At 33.4% G+C, this 22,098-nt stretch overlaps 2 protein-coding genes across 3 annotated transcripts; both read left to right on the forward strand.

Moving 5' to 3' along the window:
- Positions 3,042 to 4,454, forward strand: LOC107612628 (peptidyl-prolyl cis-trans isomerase FKBP16-3, chloroplastic-like). Its single transcript, XM_021103400.1, has 4 exons — positions 3,042 to 3,320; positions 3,795 to 3,878; positions 4,168 to 4,217; positions 4,321 to 4,454. The coding sequence occupies exons 1-4, from the start codon at positions 3,168 to 3,170 to the stop codon at positions 4,394 to 4,396; spliced, it is 363 nt and encodes a 120-aa protein (XP_020959059.1). The 5' UTR covers positions 3,042 to 3,167; the 3' UTR covers positions 4,397 to 4,454.
- On the forward strand, positions 12,060 to 18,025 carry LOC107619583 (type I inositol polyphosphate 5-phosphatase 12). Of its 2 annotated transcripts, XM_016321887.2 has the most exons (11): positions 12,061 to 13,004; positions 13,106 to 13,358; positions 13,562 to 14,378; positions 14,533 to 14,657; positions 14,834 to 14,918; positions 15,424 to 15,589; positions 15,692 to 15,732; positions 15,823 to 16,090; positions 16,410 to 16,533; positions 16,616 to 16,973; positions 17,409 to 18,024. In XM_016321887.2, exons 1-11 carry the CDS (start codon positions 12,242 to 12,244, stop codon positions 17,685 to 17,687), a joined length of 3,279 nt encoding a protein of 1,092 aa, XP_016177373.1. In that variant the 5' UTR covers positions 12,061 to 12,241; the 3' UTR covers positions 17,688 to 18,024. The 2 variants fall into 2 exon arrangements, with proteins under 2 accessions (XP_016177365.1, XP_016177373.1); XM_016321879.2 differs by having other exon boundaries at positions 12,060 to 13,004; positions 15,424 to 15,732; positions 17,409 to 18,025.

Raw genomic sequence — 22,098 nt, forward strand, 5'->3', positions numbered from 1 at the left:
AATTTTAAAATCAACTTGAATCTTAGAGATAATTTTATATACAAAAAAAGATTAGAGACAAAAAAAATATTAGCCTATACCTTAAAGACTAAAATCGTACTTAACCCTTTAAAAAACTACTTATATGTTATTAAGCTAAAATTAAATTCTTAACGAATAAGAAAAAATAAATAAATCACTGGTTAAAAAGACAAACAAATATCATAATTAATATTGTTGCGGTGATATTATTTAAAAAATTGTAACTTCTTAAGTATTTCTTCAAGGACAATTATTTTTATTTTTTCTGATTTATATTGTAACACAATAATAAATAATAAAAGATAAATTTTTTTAAAGGCTGTGCAATTTTCTTTGTTTAAAAAAAATGGATTTTGATCCTCTAAATTTTGAATTTCATTTTAGAGGGTAAAGTGTGATCTTTTACCATTTATTTCATAGGTGGAACCAAGAGAAAATATGAGAGAGACACTATTCAAATGTGAGAGATCACACTTTATCTTCTAAAATAAAAATTCAAAATTTAGAGGATCTAAATAAAAAAAAATACTATCTGTATACTAAAATTAAGAGCAAAGTATCGTTTTTGTCCGTAACGTTTGGAGTAAGTTCTAAAGTTATTTCTAATGTTTAAATCATCCTATTTAAGTCTCTAATATTTCAAAATTGGCTCAATATTATCCTGTAGTTAGGGATCTGGTAACAGAATTGACGGCGGGACAAAATTAAGACAATTTTGAAACGTTAGGGACTTAAATAGGACGGAAACGTTGAGGACAAAAATGATACATATAAATAAATTTTAATTTTATCCTTCAATAATATCAACTTTTTACGGTACATAGTTATTCAATTATTTTTTAATCACATCTAAGTAAATTATACTTAATCACATTACTTTCGTTCTAAATAAATTTATTTTTTATAATTTTACTCTTAAAAATTTTTAGTCATCATGGAATATTTGTAGAATGACTAGTACATAAACTTGAAGAAAAGAAAAAAAAAAGATACATATATTGTACCTTTTGTCTCTAATGTATCGAAATTCGTTAATATTTAATTTATACTTTATTTTTAATTTTATTCTTTAATTTAGAGACAAATGGTACAATTTATACTTTATTGTATATGTATCATTTTCTTTTCCGCAAGTTTATGTACTAGTCATTCTACAAGCATTTCATGATGAGTAAAATCTTTAAGAGTAAAATTATAAAAAAATAAATTTATTTAGGATAAAAGTAATGTGATTAAGTATAATTTACTTAGATGTAATTAAAAAATAATTTATGTACCATAAAAAATTGATAATATTGAAGGATAAACTTAAAATTTATTTCTATATATCATTTTTGTCCCAACGTTTTCGTCCTATTTAAGTCCCTAACGTTTTAAAATCGTCACAATTTTGTTCTACTGTCAATTCTGTTAATAGATCCCTAACGGCAAGACAATATTGAGCCAATTTTAAAACAATTAGGTAGCGTTTGGTGAAGAGACAGAGACAGAAAGACTAAGACTGAGAGACAGAGACTAAAGAGACATGGATTGAAATAAATCTCAGTATTCTGTTTGGTGCAAAATGGGAGACATGAATTGAAACAAGAATGAAATTCTAATTTAATTTGCAAAAAGGATAAAATTGAAATTAATTAATTGAAATGAAAGTATTTTAGGTATAAAATGTTATTAAAGTTTCAGTCTCTATCTCTAAAAATTTCAGTCCCCTGTGTCCCTACTTTTTGGAGGTACTGAAATACTGAAATTTTAGAGACAGAGACAGAAATTTTAGTACCAGTCTCTGAACTAACAAACACGATTCTGAGTCTCAGTCTTTCAGTCTCTATCTCAGTACCTCAAAACAAACGCTACCTTAGGGACTTAAATAGGACGATTTAAATGTTAGGGACAACTTTAGGACTTACCTCTGCCTCTAATGCTAACTTTCATTTTAACTTTGTTTTGAGTCCATCAAATATTATATTAATATGGTTTAATTACTCTGTTGGTCCCTATAATTTTACGAAATTTTTAATTAGGTTTTTATACTTTTTTTTTCTTTTAATTGGGTCCCTATATTTTTATTTTTTTTAATTTAGTCCTTACCGTCATAAAACCGTTTGAAATAATAGAATATTCCATTAAAAATCGAATATTCTCATAATTTAGTCAAAAAATTTAATTAAAAACACCTATATTTTTATAAAATACCAAAAATACCCTTTATATTTCTGTCCCCCAAAATCAGAGAACTCTAACTATCCCTAGGTTATTCTCCTAAGTTCTCAATTGGATTTCTCCTCCATCGCACTCTGCTGCCGTCTTCCATGGCGTCGTCGTCGTCCCTCTGCATCGCCCACAGGTGCTCTGTTCTGCTCCGCTCATCCGCCTTGCCTATTGCATCCCCTCGTCCCGCCTTGCCTCACCGCGCTTCGCGGTGCCTTGCCTCAAATCGCCGCTCCTCGACTCCGCATTTTGCTGTCTGGACTGGTTCTGCAACAACAGGTGATGACTGAATTTTGTTTTAGTTTTTCAGCATTGGATAATAATTCTTCTCAATAATGTCTTCCTCCCACTGCACTAAGAACGGAAGAAATGTTATGCTTAAAATAACTAGTAGTCAAATGGCATCCTCTCCCGATTCTAATGCTTCAGGTTCAATGTTGAGAAATCTTAATTGTTAAATACCTCTAATTTTGCTTATGCTTATTTTTGGTTGCTGCTTGTATATAATTTGACTTTATTTAATTAGGTAACCAGCATTCTGAATGACAAAGAGAACCAATTGATCTAATTGTGAAGTTGAGTTTGCTAAAATTAGTTTTAATTATGCTAAAAAATTTTGATTATGAGTTCTGATTATGTATTTTATCTGTAATTAATTGATTGTTAGAAATAAGGAAAGAGGTGAGATTGGAGATAAGGTGTTTGATTAAATGCCTTTGAGAGAGTTGAATTGATTATGAGTTTTGATTATGTATGTTATCTATAATTAATTGATTGAGTTTAATTGATCATTGTCATAGAGGCATACAGGTTCTACTTGTAAAAGTTTGGGCTGCAATCCTCAAGGCATTGCTGCTGACAGGCTTCGATGCTTGGTTCCGCAATACCGAAGATCGGTGGTAAAAGCAAAGGCCTTAGATACAACTGAATGTGCTGCTATGGTTAATACCAATTCCCGCAGAGACTTTCTTGGATTGGCTTTGGGAATCTCAAGCCTCTTTGTTGGTTCATTGGAAGCCAAAGGAGCTGGTTTGCCCCCGGAAGATAAGCCGAAACTATGTGATGAAGCTTGTGAGAAGGAGCTTGAAAATGTATGGTGAGAATACATTGTTCCCTTCTCTGCCTCCTTTCTTTGTTTTTCTCTGCTAAGACATTACAAATAGTTGTTGTAAATTGCTAATAATGCTTTGATATTTGATGTAATTGCATTGCATCTCCTGTTTCTACTAATGTTAGTCTGCACCTTTCTCAAATGTCAGTTATTTTTTAAGAGAAATTCTTCAAATAAATCTTAGAAATTCAAAGCATTATTAGTATCTAAGCTATTCTTTCCTGATAATAGAATCTATCATTCTTAAAGGAATAGCAGACATTCTTATATTTTCAAAGAATTTGTGCACCATGCAAAGAATCTGTTAATAACCAATCTATGTGATTGCACTTAAGTTTTAATATTCACATTTTTAAGACCCTTAATCAATGACCACCATGGTATCAATGGATTTTACTTGGAATATCCATTGCTAAATGACTAATGTTGACTTTAAACATTTTATGTAATGAAAGTGCCTATGGTAACTACTGAATCAGGTTTGCAATACAAGGATATTAAAGTTGGACAAGGTCCTAGTCCCCCAGTTGGATTTCAGGTGTGGAATTTCTTCTAATTTGTTCATTTCTTTTTTATATGCAATACAAGATAGATAATATCTATTCTGCTCGAAGTTAACCGTTGAAAAAGGAAATATAGAACTAGAACACTTTCGCATTTTAAGCAACATGTAAGACACGGGGACAATGGTTTTGTCATGCTGTGTCTCTCTGTATCTCTGTCTCAGTGTAATCAAATATATTTGTATCTAACCAAATGCAACTTCATTTCTATACGCATCCTTTGGTAATATACCTTATGTAATGTAACTGTAATTGTAATTACAGGTAGCAGCTAATTATGTAGCAATGGTTCCTTCTGGACAAGTATTTGATAGGTAAATCCACTGATGACAAAACTATATCAATCTCAACTCATGTTCATGAATTCCAATATTTAGAATGATGTTTCTTCCCGTGTTTTGTCTGAACCTCATCCAGGAAAAGAAGCGAAAGATCAATGCAGAAAAGAAGAGGAAAGAGCTCGAGAAGGAGAGAGCGAAGGATGAACTTCTGACGAGAAAGCTCCAGAGAGAGGAAAGACGAGTGAGATACCGTGCGCAATGTGGTATGAATTAAGATTGGGCTGCAATGTGGCATGAATACACTGTTTTCAATTAAGATTTAAATGTTTCTTATTTAGTTCAAAAATCTGTTCTCTACCTTTGTTTCAGAATGCTTTGGTGTTGCTTTGTGATTATAGGTGGTCCAAAAGCAGCATGTGTTGGTTGTGCTGGCTTTGCGGCATTCTCAGTCGTTATAGAGAAGTTTTTAGACAGGCATGAGTACTTACCTATTGAATTGAAGTCACCCAATTTTGCATTCATTAGGCATAGCATGGATTTTCATAGTGATAATCTTTTGCCCATTTGCTAAAGGGCGCATACAAAATTGTAGTATTTTATTTTACATCGATTATTGTTTATTTGTATACAATATAAATTGGTGGATGCATTCCTCCAATTCCAAACTAGATGTAAGTATGCTCTTAAGTATTAATGTAAAGTTTATTATGTAAACTGGATACATTATCATAATCAATACTTGAAGGATGAAAACTGAATTTTATATATGCTTATTACTACTATTTCTATTTCATTTTATCCATTCTTTTTCTTTAGGTTCTTAAGATAAGGTATTTTGAAAGTCGAAAAAAAAAAAAGAGAAAGTATTTTTGGTACAATTTGTATATAAATAAGCAAAACAATAATACTGACAAAATAAAAGGGATTATAGAAATATTTTTCATGTCTTAGAATCATTGAATAGGGATTATAGGAATATCTTTCATTGAATATTTATAGTTTCACCGAATTTTCAATTAAGTCCCTATATTATTTTTCTTTTTAATTAGGTCCCTAAGGGTATAAAATTAATTTCACAATTTACTAATATTTTTTTGATGTTTAACGTTAATAGGGACTAAATTGAAAAAAAAATAATGTATAGGGACCCAATTAAAAGGAAAAAAAGTATAGGGACCTAATTAAAAATTTCGTGAAACTATAGGGACCAACAGAGTAATTAAACCTATTAATATTTGTAGAATTATATAAGTAATAATTTTTTTTTCAATTTTTTATGAGAAAAAATCCTAAATGGCCCCTGACAATAGCATCAAAAGACAACGAGACCCCTAGAGAAAAAAAAACTTTTTGGCCCTTGTTTTTTAATTCCGTTAGACAAGTTAGCCCATTCGTTAATAATTTCTCTCTAGAGCTAACTGACCATGAATACGTGGCACGTTAAGTTAATGATGTGTCACTTAAATGCCAACCTGGATGGACAGATTAATGGGCCATCCAACCTGACCACTAACAATTCTACTAAAAAAAGAAGATTCAACCCTGATGACATGAAAGTCCTCTTTCACTCTCTGGAATTACAGAAAACCCTAATCCTCTCTCTCCAAAAAATTGTTGATGATGCTTCACTTGGAGAAAGAAGTTGGTTCCGACGGAGCTATTGACGGCATTTTTTATGGCGCCGTGATGGAATAACTGACTATTGAGGTAAGCTTCGTTACTCACTCTTTCTCTTTCTGCCATTGCATGTGTATGATCAAGTTGAATATGCTTTTATTCACACTCTCTACCATTGAATATGCTTTGAAACTTATGATTTGGAGTATAGCTTATATTTAAATTTTGCATGATGGGCTGAATTTACTATTTAGAGGCTTGTCAATATTATATATGCTCTGTATATTTTGACTGAAAAGCTTATGTGTTTTGTTGAGGTTGATGCTTCCATTCCTTATTATTCATAAGTTTGTATTTTATTCTACTGCAATGCAATATAGTGTTTAGTTATGAATCTTACTTGCTATTCTTGGAAATGATATTTGTACTTGCTCCAGCACACATACGCACACACAAAAATGTTCCATTGGTCATAGATTTTCATTAACTTATTGCATAGTTTTATTTAATTTTTTGCAAGAGTTTAAACAAGTATAACTTGAAACCATTTGGTATGAACTAATCTATCTGAATTTTAGATAAGTTGATATATAATTCACATTGACCTGTTTAGTTAGACATGACTATCAATCATTAAAATTACTAAATAATCTACATTACTTTTAAATATATCTATCTATTAACTATTGTTATTGCTACTGAATTTGTCTTTTGTTGGTGCTGTAAATGTCTAACTTTGCAGTACTCGTGTTTAACCGTGGTGGGAGACTTGGGAAGGATAGTAATGGGGTGTTGCAATATTTGGATGGAAAGGTACATAAATTTCCTCAAATGGACTTAGATTTAGTAAACTTTTTTGATCTGGAAGAACTATTAAAGAGTTTAGGATATGCTAATTATGCTGCAATGTACTGGTTAGAACTCATAGCTCAAAATTTAGAATTTGGACTTCATGTGATTAAGGGAGATTCTGAGATAAATGATTTGAGAAACAGTTTATTGGCGACTGACTGTCTGGATTTTAATTTATACTTTGAACACCTAGTTGGTGAGCCTTGCTATGTTAACAATGATTTAGGTCAGACTGCTGGTCAAGTTAATGATTCTTCCTCCTCATCCTCATCTGATAAAGATGACGGAAGTTCTGAGGATAAGGCATACAATCCTCTAGGGGTGTCCGCGGATCGGATCGGATCGGATCGGATATGGCCGAAAATTCTATCCGATCCGCACAATTTCTATCGGATTGGATTGGATATGATATCCGCACTTTTTAGTGCCGGATCCGATTCGATCCGATCTGCACTTTTGCGGATCGGATCAGATCGAATATCGGATATATCCACATAATTAAACCTTCTCTTTTTAATCATATTTTTATGTAAAAGGATTCGATAAAAATATTTCTTTCATACTTTTAAAAGAAAGAACTAGCATGACGTGTGCTGAAGAAGGATGTCCATGGTTAATCTATACCTCATATAATTCTAGAGATTGTTGCTATCAGATCAAAACTTTTGTAAATAACCATACGTGTGGGAGGGATTTTGGTTCTAATTTGGCCGACCGCAAGTGGGTTACAAGCAAGTTGTTTAAGATTTTGGAAACTCGGGTGGACTTGACACCAAAAGAGGCTAAGGTGCACATGGTTGAAGAGTATAATATGCAACTGCATGACAAGATGATCGCAAGAGTCTTGAAGGCTGCAAGGGAACAAGTAATTGGAAAAGTAGGAGAAGAATATGGTAAAATACAAGACTACTTGAGTGAGCTGTTAAAGAGAAACCCAGGTTCCACTGCAATGATGTGGGCAATACCTCAACCAGAGGGTCTGCCATTGTTTGATAGGCTTTACATCTCGCTTGAGGCTTGTAAGCTTGGGTTCAAGGCTGGTTGCAGGCAGTTGATTGAGCCTTAATGATGCTTTTTGAAAGGATATTATGGTGGACAACTCCTATCTACAATAGCATAAGATGGAAATAATCATTTCTTTGTTATATCTTATGCAGTGGTGGACAGTGAAAACACTGAGACAAGGAAGTGGTTTCTAACAAGGTTAAAAGAAGACTTGGGTGATGTTTGCAATGAAGAACTAAATTTCATCTCGGACCAACAGAAGGGTAAGCATTCTATAACATGCTAAAGAGTATTATTAGTGAAGTTTATTTATGATGCTTGTGGTGTTTTAAATTCTGTTATAATGTGTTCTGAATTTTGTTATAAGAGTATGATTAGTGAAGTTTATTTATGGTGTTTATGGTATTTTGAATTCTAGTATAATGTGTTTTGAATTTTGTTATCTGAGTATGATTAGTGAAGTTTTTTTTTATGATATTTATGGTTTTTCTGAATTCTGTTATAGAACTTTATTAGTGATGTTTATTTATGATGTTTATGGTGTTGCTAAATTCTGTTATAGGAGTTTATTAGTGGATGTTGTCCTTAATGCATTTAGTATATTTTATTAGTGAATTTTGCTTTAATGCTTTTTGTTAGTATATTTTATTAGTGAACTTTGTTTTGAATTTTGTTGTTGGACTGAATCAGGGGATAGCAGCTGCCCTTATTTATGTTATACCAAATGCAAATCATCGGAATTGTGTACTTCATATTTGGAAGAATTTCACAAAAAAATTTAAAGACAAAGATTCCAAAAGCATGGTTTGGAGGTGTGCAAAGTCAACTACTGAGATGTAGTTCAATAACAACATGGAGAAGTTGAAGCAGATGAATTGTAATGCTTGGGAGCATATGATGCGATTTGCTCCATCATGTTGGTCAAAATCATACTTCAGTCATAGACCAAAAGTGGACAACATAACCAACAATATGTGTGAAGTATGGAATGCCAAGATTGTTGGTTATAAAGAAAAATCAATATTAACCATGTATGAGGAGTTGAAATGCTATATTATGCGAAAAGTAGCCAATCACAAGAGAAAACTAGCTAAATACAATGGTAAATTGGCTCATGTGCAACAGATTAAGCTGGAACAGATTATTATGCCTGGAAGCAACAAGTGGAATGCAGTATGGAGTGGAGATAATGACAAAGCTATCTATGAAGTTCAAAGAAATTCCCACAAGCTTGGTGTAAATCTCAAAGAGCACACTTGCACATGCAATGTGTGGCAACTCACAAGTAATTCATGTATACTATGCTATCATTAATTATATCAACTATATTTATGCCTATTCATTATGGTCTTTGATTTGTTAAAAATGTATGTAGGACTTCCATGCAAGCATGCAATTGCTGCAATTTCTAGATTGAAAAACATGGGATACAAATCATAAGACTTTGTCAATAAGTCACTGACAATGGATGCTGTCCGAGCAATATACTCTTATGTGATCCAACCGGTAAACATTGAGAAATATTTGATCCCTACAGATTGTCAAGGAATCCTCCCTCCCCCAATCGTACGTCTAGCTGGCCGGCCAAAACTTTGGAAGATGAAAGCTCCTATCGAAATGGTGATTGGCAATAAAGTTAGGAGATCAGGCCAAGTAACTTGTAGTAAGTGTAGAGAGAAATGTCATTATCACAAGACTTGCAAAGGTGCACCTAAAAATTCAAATTGACAATCAAAGACTAAAAGGACAAAGAAGGCAACCATGACTCAATCAGGAACTTCTGTTGGAGCTGCACAAACAAGCAAGGACAACAGCATGATTCGATGGTTGCATTTGTTATTTTTTGTATTCTATTTTTTTAATTGTTTTAATTCTGCCAAGTCTGTTATGTGTTGTTGATTGCAAATTATTGAATCTATATGTTATATTTGTGTCATCATTTCCAGGCAAAGGCAAAAAAGAATAAGAAAAAGATGCCAAAAGTGAGAGCCTCACCTAATGTAGATTTTATTGAAGAGATTGATTTATCTCAATTTGCACCCCATAATGATGGACTTGTGAGTATATGATTGTATTTGGTGACTTTAATGTTGCTCATTTCTTGTGCTGAAATGGTTATTTTATCTTGTGCATGTTACTCAGCAAATTTCCGAGCCTCCTGTTGGGTTCTAAATGAAGCAAACCATTGTGAGGCCTCTAATACCATCCACTCAAAACTATCTAGAACCACTTGGAGTAGCTACCTTAGGGACATCCGGCAGCAGGTTTACCTTCATGCCAACACCTGATTTTAGGCCTCCAATTCATACTTGAGGAGATTCATTAATGGATTGCAAGCACCAAGTGAAGACTCATATGTATTTTGTTGGTCTATAAATGAAGAGTAATATGTGTCTTATGAACTCAATTAATTATATTTTGGTTCATTAATAGTTGTAAACTTATTCGCTGGTATATAAGTTAGAATTTAGAGACATTATTTTGCTACTGCACAAACAATCATACTTTAGACATAGTGCTAAGTTTATTATAATAGATTATGGAACTATTTTGGATTGTGCTTATAGTTCCATCTTTACTATCATATAACAGATACGAAAATCATATTGTAGAGACTTTTTTCAGATTGATGAAACATATATTTTAGATTTAGCTTACAATTATTGTATACCCAGATTTTTATATATTTATCCATTAAAATATGTGATTACATATTTGTAGTATAATCTAATTTCTTTCAATACAATATCATTTCAGATTAAAGTGATAGCAAATTTATTAATGTAAAATATAATCTTACACAGATTTAGTTACATCTTAAAAGCATTACAAAGTAACATAATTATCACAAAATATCACAACTAAGGTTATGACAATTACTTAGGACATGTCCTAAAAATTAAATCAATTATGATACTAATTATACTCAAAATTATAAGCCTAAAACATTTGAAGTAATATCTACCACCTTAAGATCCAATTTCATTTTGATTTTTCAAATTCAATTCCATCTCTAGCTCCTTCATTCTATGTTCTACCTCCTTTAATCTCCTTTCTATTAAAATAGCATTTTTAGAAATAATGTCCTCATCAATATTTTTTTGAACTAATACATCTAGCCATTTGAAATACTTACAATGTGGGATGGGTACCTGAAAATTAAAAATTTTGATTGTAAAATACAAAAATTATATAAAATTTTTAAATTTAAAAAATATATAAAAAATAAATTTTATGCAAAAATTATAAATCAATATTTACATTGTAATTAGGGTATCCCAAGAAGAACCTAATTGGATTAAGTTTTGTGCAAGATTGGAAGAGAATCGCATAAGTGTCACAGTGACATTTTGGAGACATGAATTTCTTCTTTCTTGGCTGCCCAAGACTTCCACAGAAAAAAAAAGATGCAGCTCCTACTCTCTTCACCAACACTATAACCACGCAGAGTGCGACTCCTAGTTTTTGAAGAATGATCCCATGACTTATGGTGGTAGCATAATTAGAGTTCTATACAAAGAGGAAGGAGGAAGAGGCACTTAGGGTTACTCATGTTCTGCGCAAAGCCGCAAACAAAACCCTAAGTTATATTTTTAAAAATTGTCAAGAGTCGAGTTGGATGATTCATTAATATGCCAATCCAATCTGGCACTTAACGAACACATCATCTTAACGTGCCACATATTCATATTCTATTTGATAGTGTGTGTATTAGTTGTGGTAGTGTATTAGGCGTGATAAGTATATTACTGTGATGATGCATTAGTTAGTTAGTAGGTGTGTGGTTCTTAGTGTGCCACCTGGCAGGGAGTTCATTAGTTGCAGTTACATATTGCAGATATTCATTCATTGTAACTAATTTATTCATCTCACTCAAGTAAACATAATTGAAAGTTTATCTTCTCTGTTTTCTCTCTCCTCTCTCTTTCTTTCCTCATTCATCTGCTTCCCTCTAAGCCTGGTACCTTTACTATTAATCTCAGAGATAGATTATTGACGTAAGGACTAACTTATTTTACGAAAAAAAAATATCAAAGGTTAGAAAATAGTTTTTTTTTTTTCTAGGAGTCTCGTTGTTTTTTAAAAAAATTATCAGGACTCGAATTTAATATTCACTCATTTTTTATTAATGTGATATCATCTTTTTAAAATCAGATTTTATTTTATCCATTAATTTCAATTCAAATTTCATTCTAAATCAGTCAATTTTTTGTTGAATGTTAGTTACACTTATGGATACATGTCACCATGCACATTTTAGTTTGTTTAAATCTAGAGTAATAATAAAGTATTTATTATTTAACACTTAATAACTCACTATTTTAATTTTTTTTAAAAAAATAATATTGATTTGGCGCGCCAAAGTGAAAGATTGATATGAATGTATTGTATTTCAGTGGTGAAGAAGTGCAAAGGCTTTCCTGTCCGTAAGGTTGGAGTATGCAGCGCCTTAGTTCCCGCATGGCCACACTCTCCCCAATCCCTATACACCCTTTCCACTTTTCTCTTCAATCATTCTTCGTTTTCTCTCTCTTCTTCTTCAATCTCCTTCGATTTCCGCTACTCCCATTCTTCCACCGACCATGGACGAACGAATCGAAGACGACGACAAGGACAACGAAAATTTAGCGGGCGGAGGCTCCCTTCCGCCACATCGCAAGGCCCATTCCTACAGCCAGCAGCTTCCAGGACCTTCGGAACGCAAGCGACACAATCAAGTCCGCAAGCACAGTTTGGATGACAATCGCATTTCCAACAACATTAGCTCTTTCTATGAACAATCTGATTCCGATGATGAATTCTTCACGCGCTCCTCCTCTGCCACCGATGAATACCTCGAGGGTCCCGGTGGACCTGAAGATCAGGCTCAGCCTTTGCAGGAGTTTATAGGCAGCGGCGGCGGGATGGGGATCTTCAAGGCTCCTACTAGATCCGCCGTTCATCCAGGGCGGCCTCCGTGTCTTGAATTAAGGCCGCATCCGTTGAGGGAGACTCAACTCGGTAAGTTCCTGAGAACGATTGCTTGTACGGAAGAGCAGTTGTGGGCTGGGCAGGAGTGTGGGGTGAGGGTGTGGGAGTTCAAGAATGCATATGAAGCAGGTTGTGGTCTTGGTGGAAAGGTGAGAAGAGGGGATGAGGATGCTTCGCCATTTTATGAATCAGCAGAGATATCACCTACCATGTCTTTGGCGGTTGATAACGGCACTAGGTTGGTTTGGAGTGGCCATAAGGATGGAAAAATTAGGTCTTGGAAGATGGATCAAACTTTTTCTACGCCCTTTAAGGAAGGTCTTTCTTGGCAGGCACATAGAGGACCAGTGCATTCCATGGTCATAAGTTCCTATGGTAGGTGCTATGCTAATTTCATTCTCTTATCACTTCCTTATTAGTGTAACTGTATTTTCTTCCCACCTAGTTTGTGATTCTTTCTTCTGGTTTGCATCAAGGTGATCTCTGGTCGGGTTCCGAAGGGGGTGTGATTAAAATCTGGCCATGGGAATCCATGGAGAAATCTCTTTCTCTGTCTCCAGAGGAAAGGCATATGGCGGCGTTACTTGTAGAGCGGTCTTTCATTGACCTTAGAAGTCAAGTCACAGTTAATGGTGTTTGCAGCATATCTTCTCAAGAGGTTAAGTGTTTGTTGTCTGATCATGTTAAAGGTAGAGTCTGGTGTGCTGGGCCTCTTTCTTTTTCACTATGGTATGCTTCTTATTCTTACATAATATTACATTCGTTGAGGTTGATGAGAGGATATGTTTAAAGTTTTGCATCCTTTTGTGATTTTTTTTTGTGGTAATCTCCATTTTGTCCTCCTCAACATTTTTAGAAGGATTTTGCCTACAAAAATAGGCCATGAATGTCTAAGTAGAATTCGTGTAACTCAATAATTGATACTTTAATAGGGATGCCCGTACCAAGGAACTCCTAAAAGTATTTAACGTGGATGGCCAGGCGGAAAATCGAGTTGACATGTCATCAATGCAGCAAGATCAAGGAGTAGAAGATGAACCCAAGGCAAAGTCTAATTCCTCCAACAAAAAGGATAAATCTCAGGGTCCTAGTTTTCTTCAACGATCGCGTAATGCTATAATGGGAGCTGCAGATGCTGTCCGTAGAGTTGCAAGCAAAGGAGCTGGGGCATTTGTTGATGATTCTAGAAGAACAGAAGCTCTTGTGCAGACAAGCGATGGAATGATTTGGAGTGGATCTACAAATGGCATGCTTGTACAATGGGATGGGACCGGGAACCGTGTGCAAGATTGTAATCGCCATCCTTGTGCTGTCCAGTGCATCTGCACTTTTGGAACACGGATGTATGTAGGTTATATGAGTGGTATTATCCAAGTTTTGGACCTTGAAGGCAATTTAATTGCAGGATGGGTCGCTCATAATGGTCCTGTGATTAGATTAGCTGTTGGCAATGGTTATGTTTTTAGCTTGGCAAGTCATGGAGGCATACGGGGATGGAATATCGCATCTCCAGGTCCTATTGACAACATAATAAGGACAGAGTTAGCTGCAAGAGAAGTTAGTTACACGAGACGGCACAATGTTAGAATTTTGATTGGCACATGGAATGTCGGTCAAGGTAGAACATCCCAGGAGGCACTTTTGTCATGGTTGGGTTCCGTCGTATCAGATGTAGGCATAGTTGTAGTTGGTTTGCAAGAAGTGGAGATGGGTGCAGGTTTCCTTGCAATGTCGGCAGCAAAAGAAACTGTAAGACCTCATTCATATGCCTAAATTATGCAATTATTTTTTTTCCTTTTTAAAATTTAGAATAATGTGTATTGGAGAATCAAATATAAATATTACATAACCTATCTTATCTAATATGCATTTTGTTTGCATGCATTTATTGCCTACATCTCAGGTAGGGCTCGAAGGAAGCGCAATGGGGCAATGGTGGCTGGATACAATAGGAAAGGCCTTAGGAGAAGGAAAAGCTTTTGAGCGTATGGGTTCTAGGCAGCTTGCCGGTTTGCTTGTTTCTCTTTGGTGAGTAATTGTTGTGAAAGTTTGTGGCTGATCAATCAAATTAATGAGATAAACTAGTTATTCCTGTTTCTTTTGCCATGGAAAGACATCTTAAATCTTTGGTTTATGTACTTCTGATTTCTATGTTTAATATTTTTTTCTTGTTCATATATTATGAGTTGACATTCCTCAATTAGGGTCAGAAAGAATCTTAGAACACATGTTGGTGACATTGATGCTGGAGCAGTCCCATGTGGATTTGGACGTGCAATTGGCAATAAGGTTTGCATCTGTTTTCCCAGTTACTTTAAGGTTTAAAATAAGGTTGTACTTCAATTCTGCCCATGAAGGCACTATAATTATAGTAAAGTTTATCAGTTCATTATGGTTTCAACTGTTTGTTATAGTGAAATTCAAGCAAGTAATGCTCAAATGCTTAAAAACTTTATATTCAATTATGCCATTCTCTTCTCAATTTAGCGCAAGTACATTTTCCTACATAATTTGGTTAACCTTGAAAGTTATCTATGAAGTTTCATCCAAATACCCCTATTCAGTACCTTATCTAAACTGTAGCGAATGTGTTACATGGAAGAAATGTTAGAGATTCTCTCTCTCTCTTGGAGTTGAACAATTCACTTTATTGTGACTTCTTAGTATGTATATAGCAGTATTAATTTTGATGTTAAACACTAGATGGGCATTAAAAAATAAAATGCTCGAGTTGTGAACATAAGTTTCACTCTAAATGAAATGAATACTAATGAGGCAATATTTGATCAAGCAGGGAGGAGTGGGTTTGAGAATCAGAGTATATGATCGAATAATGTGCTTTGTAAATTGTCACTTGGCTGCACATTTAGAAGCAGTTAATCGGCGTAATGCTGATTTTGACCACATTTATCGAAATATGGTATTCAGTCGATCATCCAACCTACTTAATACTGCAGCTGGTATGGTGCCATACCTGTTCTTCTCTTCCTCTCTTGCCTTGTCAACATATTTATTTTGGCTACTTTACACTTCTGGCTTGCCATTGGTCCTCTCTATTGCAGCTGGTGTCTCTACTGCTGTTCATATGCTGCGCGGTACAAATGTGAGTATTTTTCTTACATCTTATGATAATGTTTTCATGTCTTTCCAAACTAATTCATCATAACTGTTACATGGCCTCATTGTGCCATAGGCTATGGGTATCACCATTGAAGAAGCAAAACCTGAGCTATCTGATGCAGATATGGTGGTATTTTTTGGTGATTTCAACTACCGACTTTTCGGTATATCATATGATGAAGCTAGGGATTTTGTTTCTCAAAGATGCTTTGATTGGCTAAGAGAAAAGGATCAGCTCAGGGCGGAGATGAAAGCTGGTAAAGTTTTCCAGGGAATGAGGGAGGGTATTATCAAATTTCCTCCAACTTATAAATTTGAGAGGCATCAGCCTGGTTTAGGAGGTAATAAATAGGGACAGCAAACACTACTTTTAGTGTCTGTGTACTAGATTTTTTTTTATTTCGTTTTTGTTCTTCACTATCATATTTTTTTGTGGAAACTGAGGTGCACTCGACTTCACTTGTCAAATCAGTCAAATTATCTAACGGTTATCAACTTCACGTGAAGTCGACTGTACCTGAGTTTTCACCTATTTTTTTAGTCAAAAGCATTATTAACTCGGTGAACACAACAATTTGAATATGTCCGTTAATAAACTTGTAACTTTACATGGTTAAAAATGAAAATAACAATAGCATAACTTTTAATATATTCTTTTAGGTTATGATTCGGGAGAGAAAAAACGAATTCCTGCATGGTGTGATAGAATTATCTATCGTGACACTCGATCAAGTACACAAGCTGAATGCAACTTAGACTGCCCTGTTGTGTCATCAATTTTACTGTATGTTACATCGTCTTGATTGCTTTTTCATTGTTTGATTTTCGTCTTGGCTACATCATTTCACCATTTGATCCGTTAACAGGTATGATGCTGTAATGGATGTGACTGATAGTGATCACAAACCAGTTCGGTGTAAAATCAATGTGAGAATTTCTCATGCTGATAGATCTACAAGGAGAAAGGAATTTGGAGATATTATGACATCAAATGAGAAAGTTAGATCTATGCTTGAAGAATTATGTCATGTTCCAGAAACCATTATCACTCCAGACAAAATAACCCTTCAAAACCTGGATACTTCATCGTTGCTTATAGTAAACAAAAGTACGAAGGATAATGTTGTGTATAAGATCATTTGTGAGGGGCAGTCTGTTGTCAAGAATGAGGGAGAGCCTCATTTTGTTGCAAAAGGTGACTTTGGATTTCCTAGATGGCTTGAGGTATTGTATCTTTCTTTTCTCTCACTTATTTTTTTCTCCTTTCCCTTTGCTCTCTTTCTCTTTTGTTTGGTGTCCTCACCAAAAATGACTTCATATAGCGTTATTCTTATGCCTCAAGGCTTTTAGGTGTAGTTTACTAGTTTTAATTTGTTTATATGCGTGTTTTGTTTTTGCTTTTGCTTTATGATTTTATCTCTGTGTACTTTATTTTGTTCTCCTCTCCTGTTGAATATTCTTATCCTTTTATAATAATTGTTAAGAAAAATGGTTTTCTAATCATATGCAACAACAAAGTCTTATTCCACTAGATAGCGCGTCAGCTTCTATGGATCAAACAATGCCATTCAACCCTATCATGTATGGTTGTCAAATCATATACCTTAAATAAAAATTATGATTAGCAAAGAGTTCTTATCTGAAATATCTTAAAATTAGGTTACTCCACCTGCTGGCATAATTAAACCTGAGCAGAGCGTAGAGGTTTCAGTACGGCATGAAGAGTTGCATTCGTCAGAAGATTCTACAGATGGTGGATCAACGAAACGGAGGAGTGAAGAGAACCAAGACAAAGAAGTAATCTTAGTTGTTCATGTCCAAGGCAGTTGCTCCATCCAAACATACAGTCAGAAAGTCCACGTGCGTCATTACTTCACGGCAAAGACACTTCGAACTGACTCAAAATCCAACAATGCTAGAAGAAATTATGCATGCTAACTACATAGATTAGTTTCAGAAATTAAGCAGTTCCACTTATGTGGTTGATGGCTTGTAAGATGTGAAAAAAGAGGAAGAAAAAGGTCTAAGGGGAAGGAGGGAAAGGTCAATGATAGAGACTCACAGGATAAGAGGCATTGTTGAATTTGTTAAACATCTGAAAGCTCTCTATGTTTTGATTTGTAGTGTATGTTTGGATTAGAGTTTGTAAAATTAATTTTCAATCAATGTGATCTTTGTAAACTTGATTTTATCAAACTTTTGAGTTTTGTATAATACTATAATAGGGAATTATAAGAAATCACCCTTGAAAACCAAAGATCCATCTTTAGTCTTAGCATTCCAATAATATGCCCACGAGTTACTTGACTTGAAGAATCACAATTTCACCATTCTCCCAAATTCATATTTATAATTAAACTCAAACACAATCAAGGAAAATAACAAAATTAAATTCAAGTTATAAATAAAATTATCAAACTAAAACTTGAATAAGGATAATGTATTTGATCTTAACTATATAAAAAAAGTTGCTAACATCTACTCTCTTCTTTTCTGAGCAATTTAGCAAGCTATACATTTTGGTTGAAACAATAAAACGCATCCTTCTCTCATGAGAAACTAATAAATATATAGATAATTTTATAATTTAATTTGTAAAGATTAATCATAATTTCTTCCCCTTGTCTGTATATAGATGTATTATGTGTAGGACTGGAAGTGAGTCCCTCATGAGCCAGCTTGAGCTCGACTCATTAATAGCTCGATAACCTGAACTCGTGAGCTGGCGAGCCAAGCTTGAACTTGGATTTGAGCTCATAAATTAAATGAGTCGAGCTTGAACTTGGATAAGTTCAGCTCATTAGCTCGTGAGCTGGCTCGATTATATATATAATATTAAAAGTATAGATTAAATGCATATATAGGATATGCATATTAATAATTTAATATATCAATTAATCTCCGGTCCACATACAAACTTTTTCACTATACAAGTCATACAAGATCTGAAAATCCTTAATCCCTAAAACGCGCCTCTTATGGCACGTATGTTTCACGCGCCTTCTTAACAGATTTTTCAATCAATCAATGTGCGAATATATAACTTCCTTTTTCGAAAGGATTTCGTTTCCTTTTTTGAATTTCTTATGCATTTTCTTGTCTTTTCTCTTCGATCTCTTTCGTGCATTTCTCTCTTCCTTTTCCTTCGCCATTTACGTAAGTTTTTTTCTCTGTTCTCTTTCTTTATTTTTCTCGTTTTTCGTTGTTTCTGAAATCGTTTTGAAGATAATGGATGATTCAACTTCAGATTATCAGTTGAACCAGAGCGAAGTGGATTTTGAATTTGAATCCAATGAAGTTCCTAAGGTGTGGTTTAATTCCAATTAATAATTGAATCTGAATTTGAATCCAGTTAGTAGTTTATGATTGTGTAGCTGAATAATGCGTGAACCTTATCTGTGAAATTTGCTGTTCATTGTTCCATGTTTGAATTGTATCTGATGTACTAGTTCTGATGAATTTTATGTATTTTATATCAGGAGTGTAAATCAAGAATATTTGGGTATATTTCAGAAAAGTTTGGGTGTATTTACAGTCTATGATTTTTCATCTCACTGATGGTGAATTGTCTTATTATTTTAGTTGAATTGTTTTAGTTTCTATTTATTGATAATTTATGAATCTGATTTTTGTTATTTTTTATGATAGTTTTATAGTTGCATTTGCATTCTATAGTTTATGCTTGTGTTTAATATGGTGTATTTTGTAGCAAATCTGTGGTGTTGATGAGCAGTTTGTATCAAAAGTTGGGATGACTTTTAATACTCTTGAAGATGCTACAAAATTCTACAAAAATTATGCGAAGGCTGCAGGTTTTTCTACAAGAGTTCGGAGCACAAATAAAAAGGGAAACAAAATTAAGAATCAATTGATTATATGTTACAGAGAGAAAAAATTGAAATTGAAAATATCTCCGACCGAGAAGACAAATCCCTCAGCTGGATTTGAAGTAGGGAAATCAAAATTTTTTTTATTGTCTTGAATCCAATAAAGTGGTTGAAGTGTGGTTCAATTCAGAAGAAAAAATGCAGCATTAGAAGAAACATTTTTCTGTATTTGCAGCAAATTTGGGTGTAACACGAAGATATTTGGGTGTATTTGTAAGAATTTTGGGTGTATTTTTATTTTGATAAATTATGCATAATTTAAAACTCTTCCTCTTCCTCCTCCTCCTCTTCTACTTCTTTTTTTTTTTCATCATCATCACTATTTTCTTCTTCTTTTTTTATTTATTCATTTTTTTTTGTTTTACCTTCTCAAGTTTCGTCTTGTTTTACTTTCTTAACAAGAATAAAAATAAAAAAATCAAACAAAGAAGAAGAAGAAACACATAATGTTGTAAAATTACTTGGAAGAGTATGAACTTACATTCATTTAACTAACAAAAGAAAGAAATAAGAAACTGAAGAAGAAGAAAACAAATGCAGCTTTAGAGGAAATATTTTTCTGTACAAAAATGCTATTTGTACACTAAAATTATCCACCAATGTATTTGTGTATAAATACATGTGTGGTTTAATTTATTTTCAATGTATATTTGTATTTCAGTATGTATTTTATATTGGTGGCTGATTTTAGTATACACGTAGCATAATTCATTTCTGTATTTGCAGCAAATTTTGGTGTAAAACGAAGATATTTGGGTGTTAGACGAAGATATTTGGGTGTATTTTTAAGAATTTTGGGTGTATTTTTATTCTAATAAGTTCTGCATAATTCAAAATTCTTCCTCTTCCTCCTCCTCATTTTCTGCTGCTTCTTTTTTTTCATCACTATCACCATCTTATTCTTCTTTTTTCTTTTATTCATCTTTTTTTTTTTATTTTTCCTTCTCAAGTTTCTTCTTATTTTACTCTCTTAACAAGAATAAAAACAAAAAAAATCAAACAAAGAAGAAAAAAAAACACATAATGCTGCAAAATTACTTGAAAGAGGATGAACTTACATTCATTTAACTAAAAGAAAGAAAGAAATAAGGAAAAGAAGAAGAAGAAGAAGAAAAAATGCAGTATTGGAGAAAATATTTTTCTGTACAAAAATGCTATTTGTACACTAAAATCAGCCACTAAAATCAGTCACCAATGTATTTGTGTATAAATACATATGTTCTTTAATTTATTTTCAATGTATATCTGTATTCCAGTATGTATTTTAACTAGTGGCTAACTTTGGTGGCTGATTTTAGTGTACATGTAGCATAACTCATTTCTGTATTTACAGCAAATTTGGGTGTAAAACGAAGATATTTGGGTATAACACAAAGATATTTAGGTGTAAAACGAATATATTTGGGTGTATTTTTATTCTAATAAGTTTTGCATGATTCAGAACTCTTCCTCTTCCTCCTCCTCTTTTGCTGCTGCTTCTTTTTTTTTCACCATCTTCTTCTTCTTTTTTTCTTATTCATCTTTTTCTTTTTGTTTTATCTTCTCAAATTTCTTCTTGTTTTACTCTCTTAACAAGAATAAAAACAAAAAAATCAAACAAAGAAGAAGAAGAAACACATAATACTGCAAAATTACTTGAAAGATGATGAACTTACATTCATTTAACTAAAAAAAAGAAAGAAATCAGGAAAAGAAGAAGAAGAAAAAAATGCAGCATTAAAGGAAATATTTTTCTGTACAAAAATATTATTTGTATACTAAAATCAGCCACCAATATATTTGTGTATAAATACATGTGTGCTTTAATTTATTTTCAATGTATAATTGTATTCCAGTATGTATTTTATACTGGTAGCTGACTTTGGTGGCTGATTTTAGTGTACACGTAGCATAACTTATTTCTGTATTTGCAACAAATTTGTGTGTAAAATGAAGATATTTGGGTGTAATACAAAGATATTTGGATGTAAAATGAAGATATTTGGGTGTATTTTATTTTGATAAGTTCTGCATAATTCAGAACTCTTCATTTTTCTCCTCATCTTCTTCTGTTTCTTCTTCTTCTTCATCTTCTTATTTCATATTCTCATAATTCTTTTTGAGAGGAAAAAATCAAACAAAGAAAAAAAAAATACATAATGTTGCAAAATCAAAAGAAGAAGGAGAAGAAACACGACGATGAAGATGAAACACGCGAAGAAAAAAGAGGAGAAACACAAAGGAAAAAGAAGAAGAAGAAGGAAGAAGAGGAGGAGGAGAAACGCGAAGAAAAATTGACAGTTATGGTTTTCATCAAGGAAGAAGAAGAAGAATCGTTCATAATGGTGATGGAGCGCTTTGAAAACATGATGCGCGTGTTAACACGCTTTTGTGGGTGAGCGTAGCTTCTGTTGAATTTGGCCCAACTTATAAGTCAAAAAGACTTGTATGTGTAGCATAACTGTTAATATATATATATATAT

Source organism: Arachis ipaensis, chromosome B01 (assembly GCF_000816755.2).
Source record: "Arachis ipaensis cultivar K30076 chromosome B01, Araip1.1, whole genome shotgun sequence".
Taxonomy (NCBI): domain Eukaryota; kingdom Viridiplantae; phylum Streptophyta; class Magnoliopsida; order Fabales; family Fabaceae; genus Arachis; species Arachis ipaensis.

Coding starts and splice junctions, on each gene's coding strand:
- LOC107612628 (XM_021103400.1), top strand. CDS start 3,168: ATGGTTAATACCAATTCCCGCAGAGACTTTCTTGGATTGGCTTTGGGA. Junction 3,321..3,794: donor GTGAGAAGGAGCTTGAAAAT/GTATGGTGAGAA, acceptor TATGTAATGAAA/GTGCCTATGGTAACTACTGA. Junction 3,879..4,167: donor GTCCCCCAGTTGGATTTCAG/GTGTGGAATTTC, acceptor TTGTAATTACAG/GTAGCAGCTAATTATGTAGC.
- LOC107619583 (XM_016321879.2), top strand. CDS start 12,242: ATGGACGAACGAATCGAAGACGACGACAAGGACAACGAAAATTTAGCG. Junction 13,005..13,105: donor CATGGTCATAAGTTCCTATG/GTAGGTGCTATG, acceptor GTTTGCATCAAG/GTGATCTCTGGTCGGGTTCC. Junction 14,658..14,833: donor GGTTTGCTTGTTTCTCTTTG/GTGAGTAATTGT, acceptor TTCCTCAATTAG/GGTCAGAAAGAATCTTAGAA.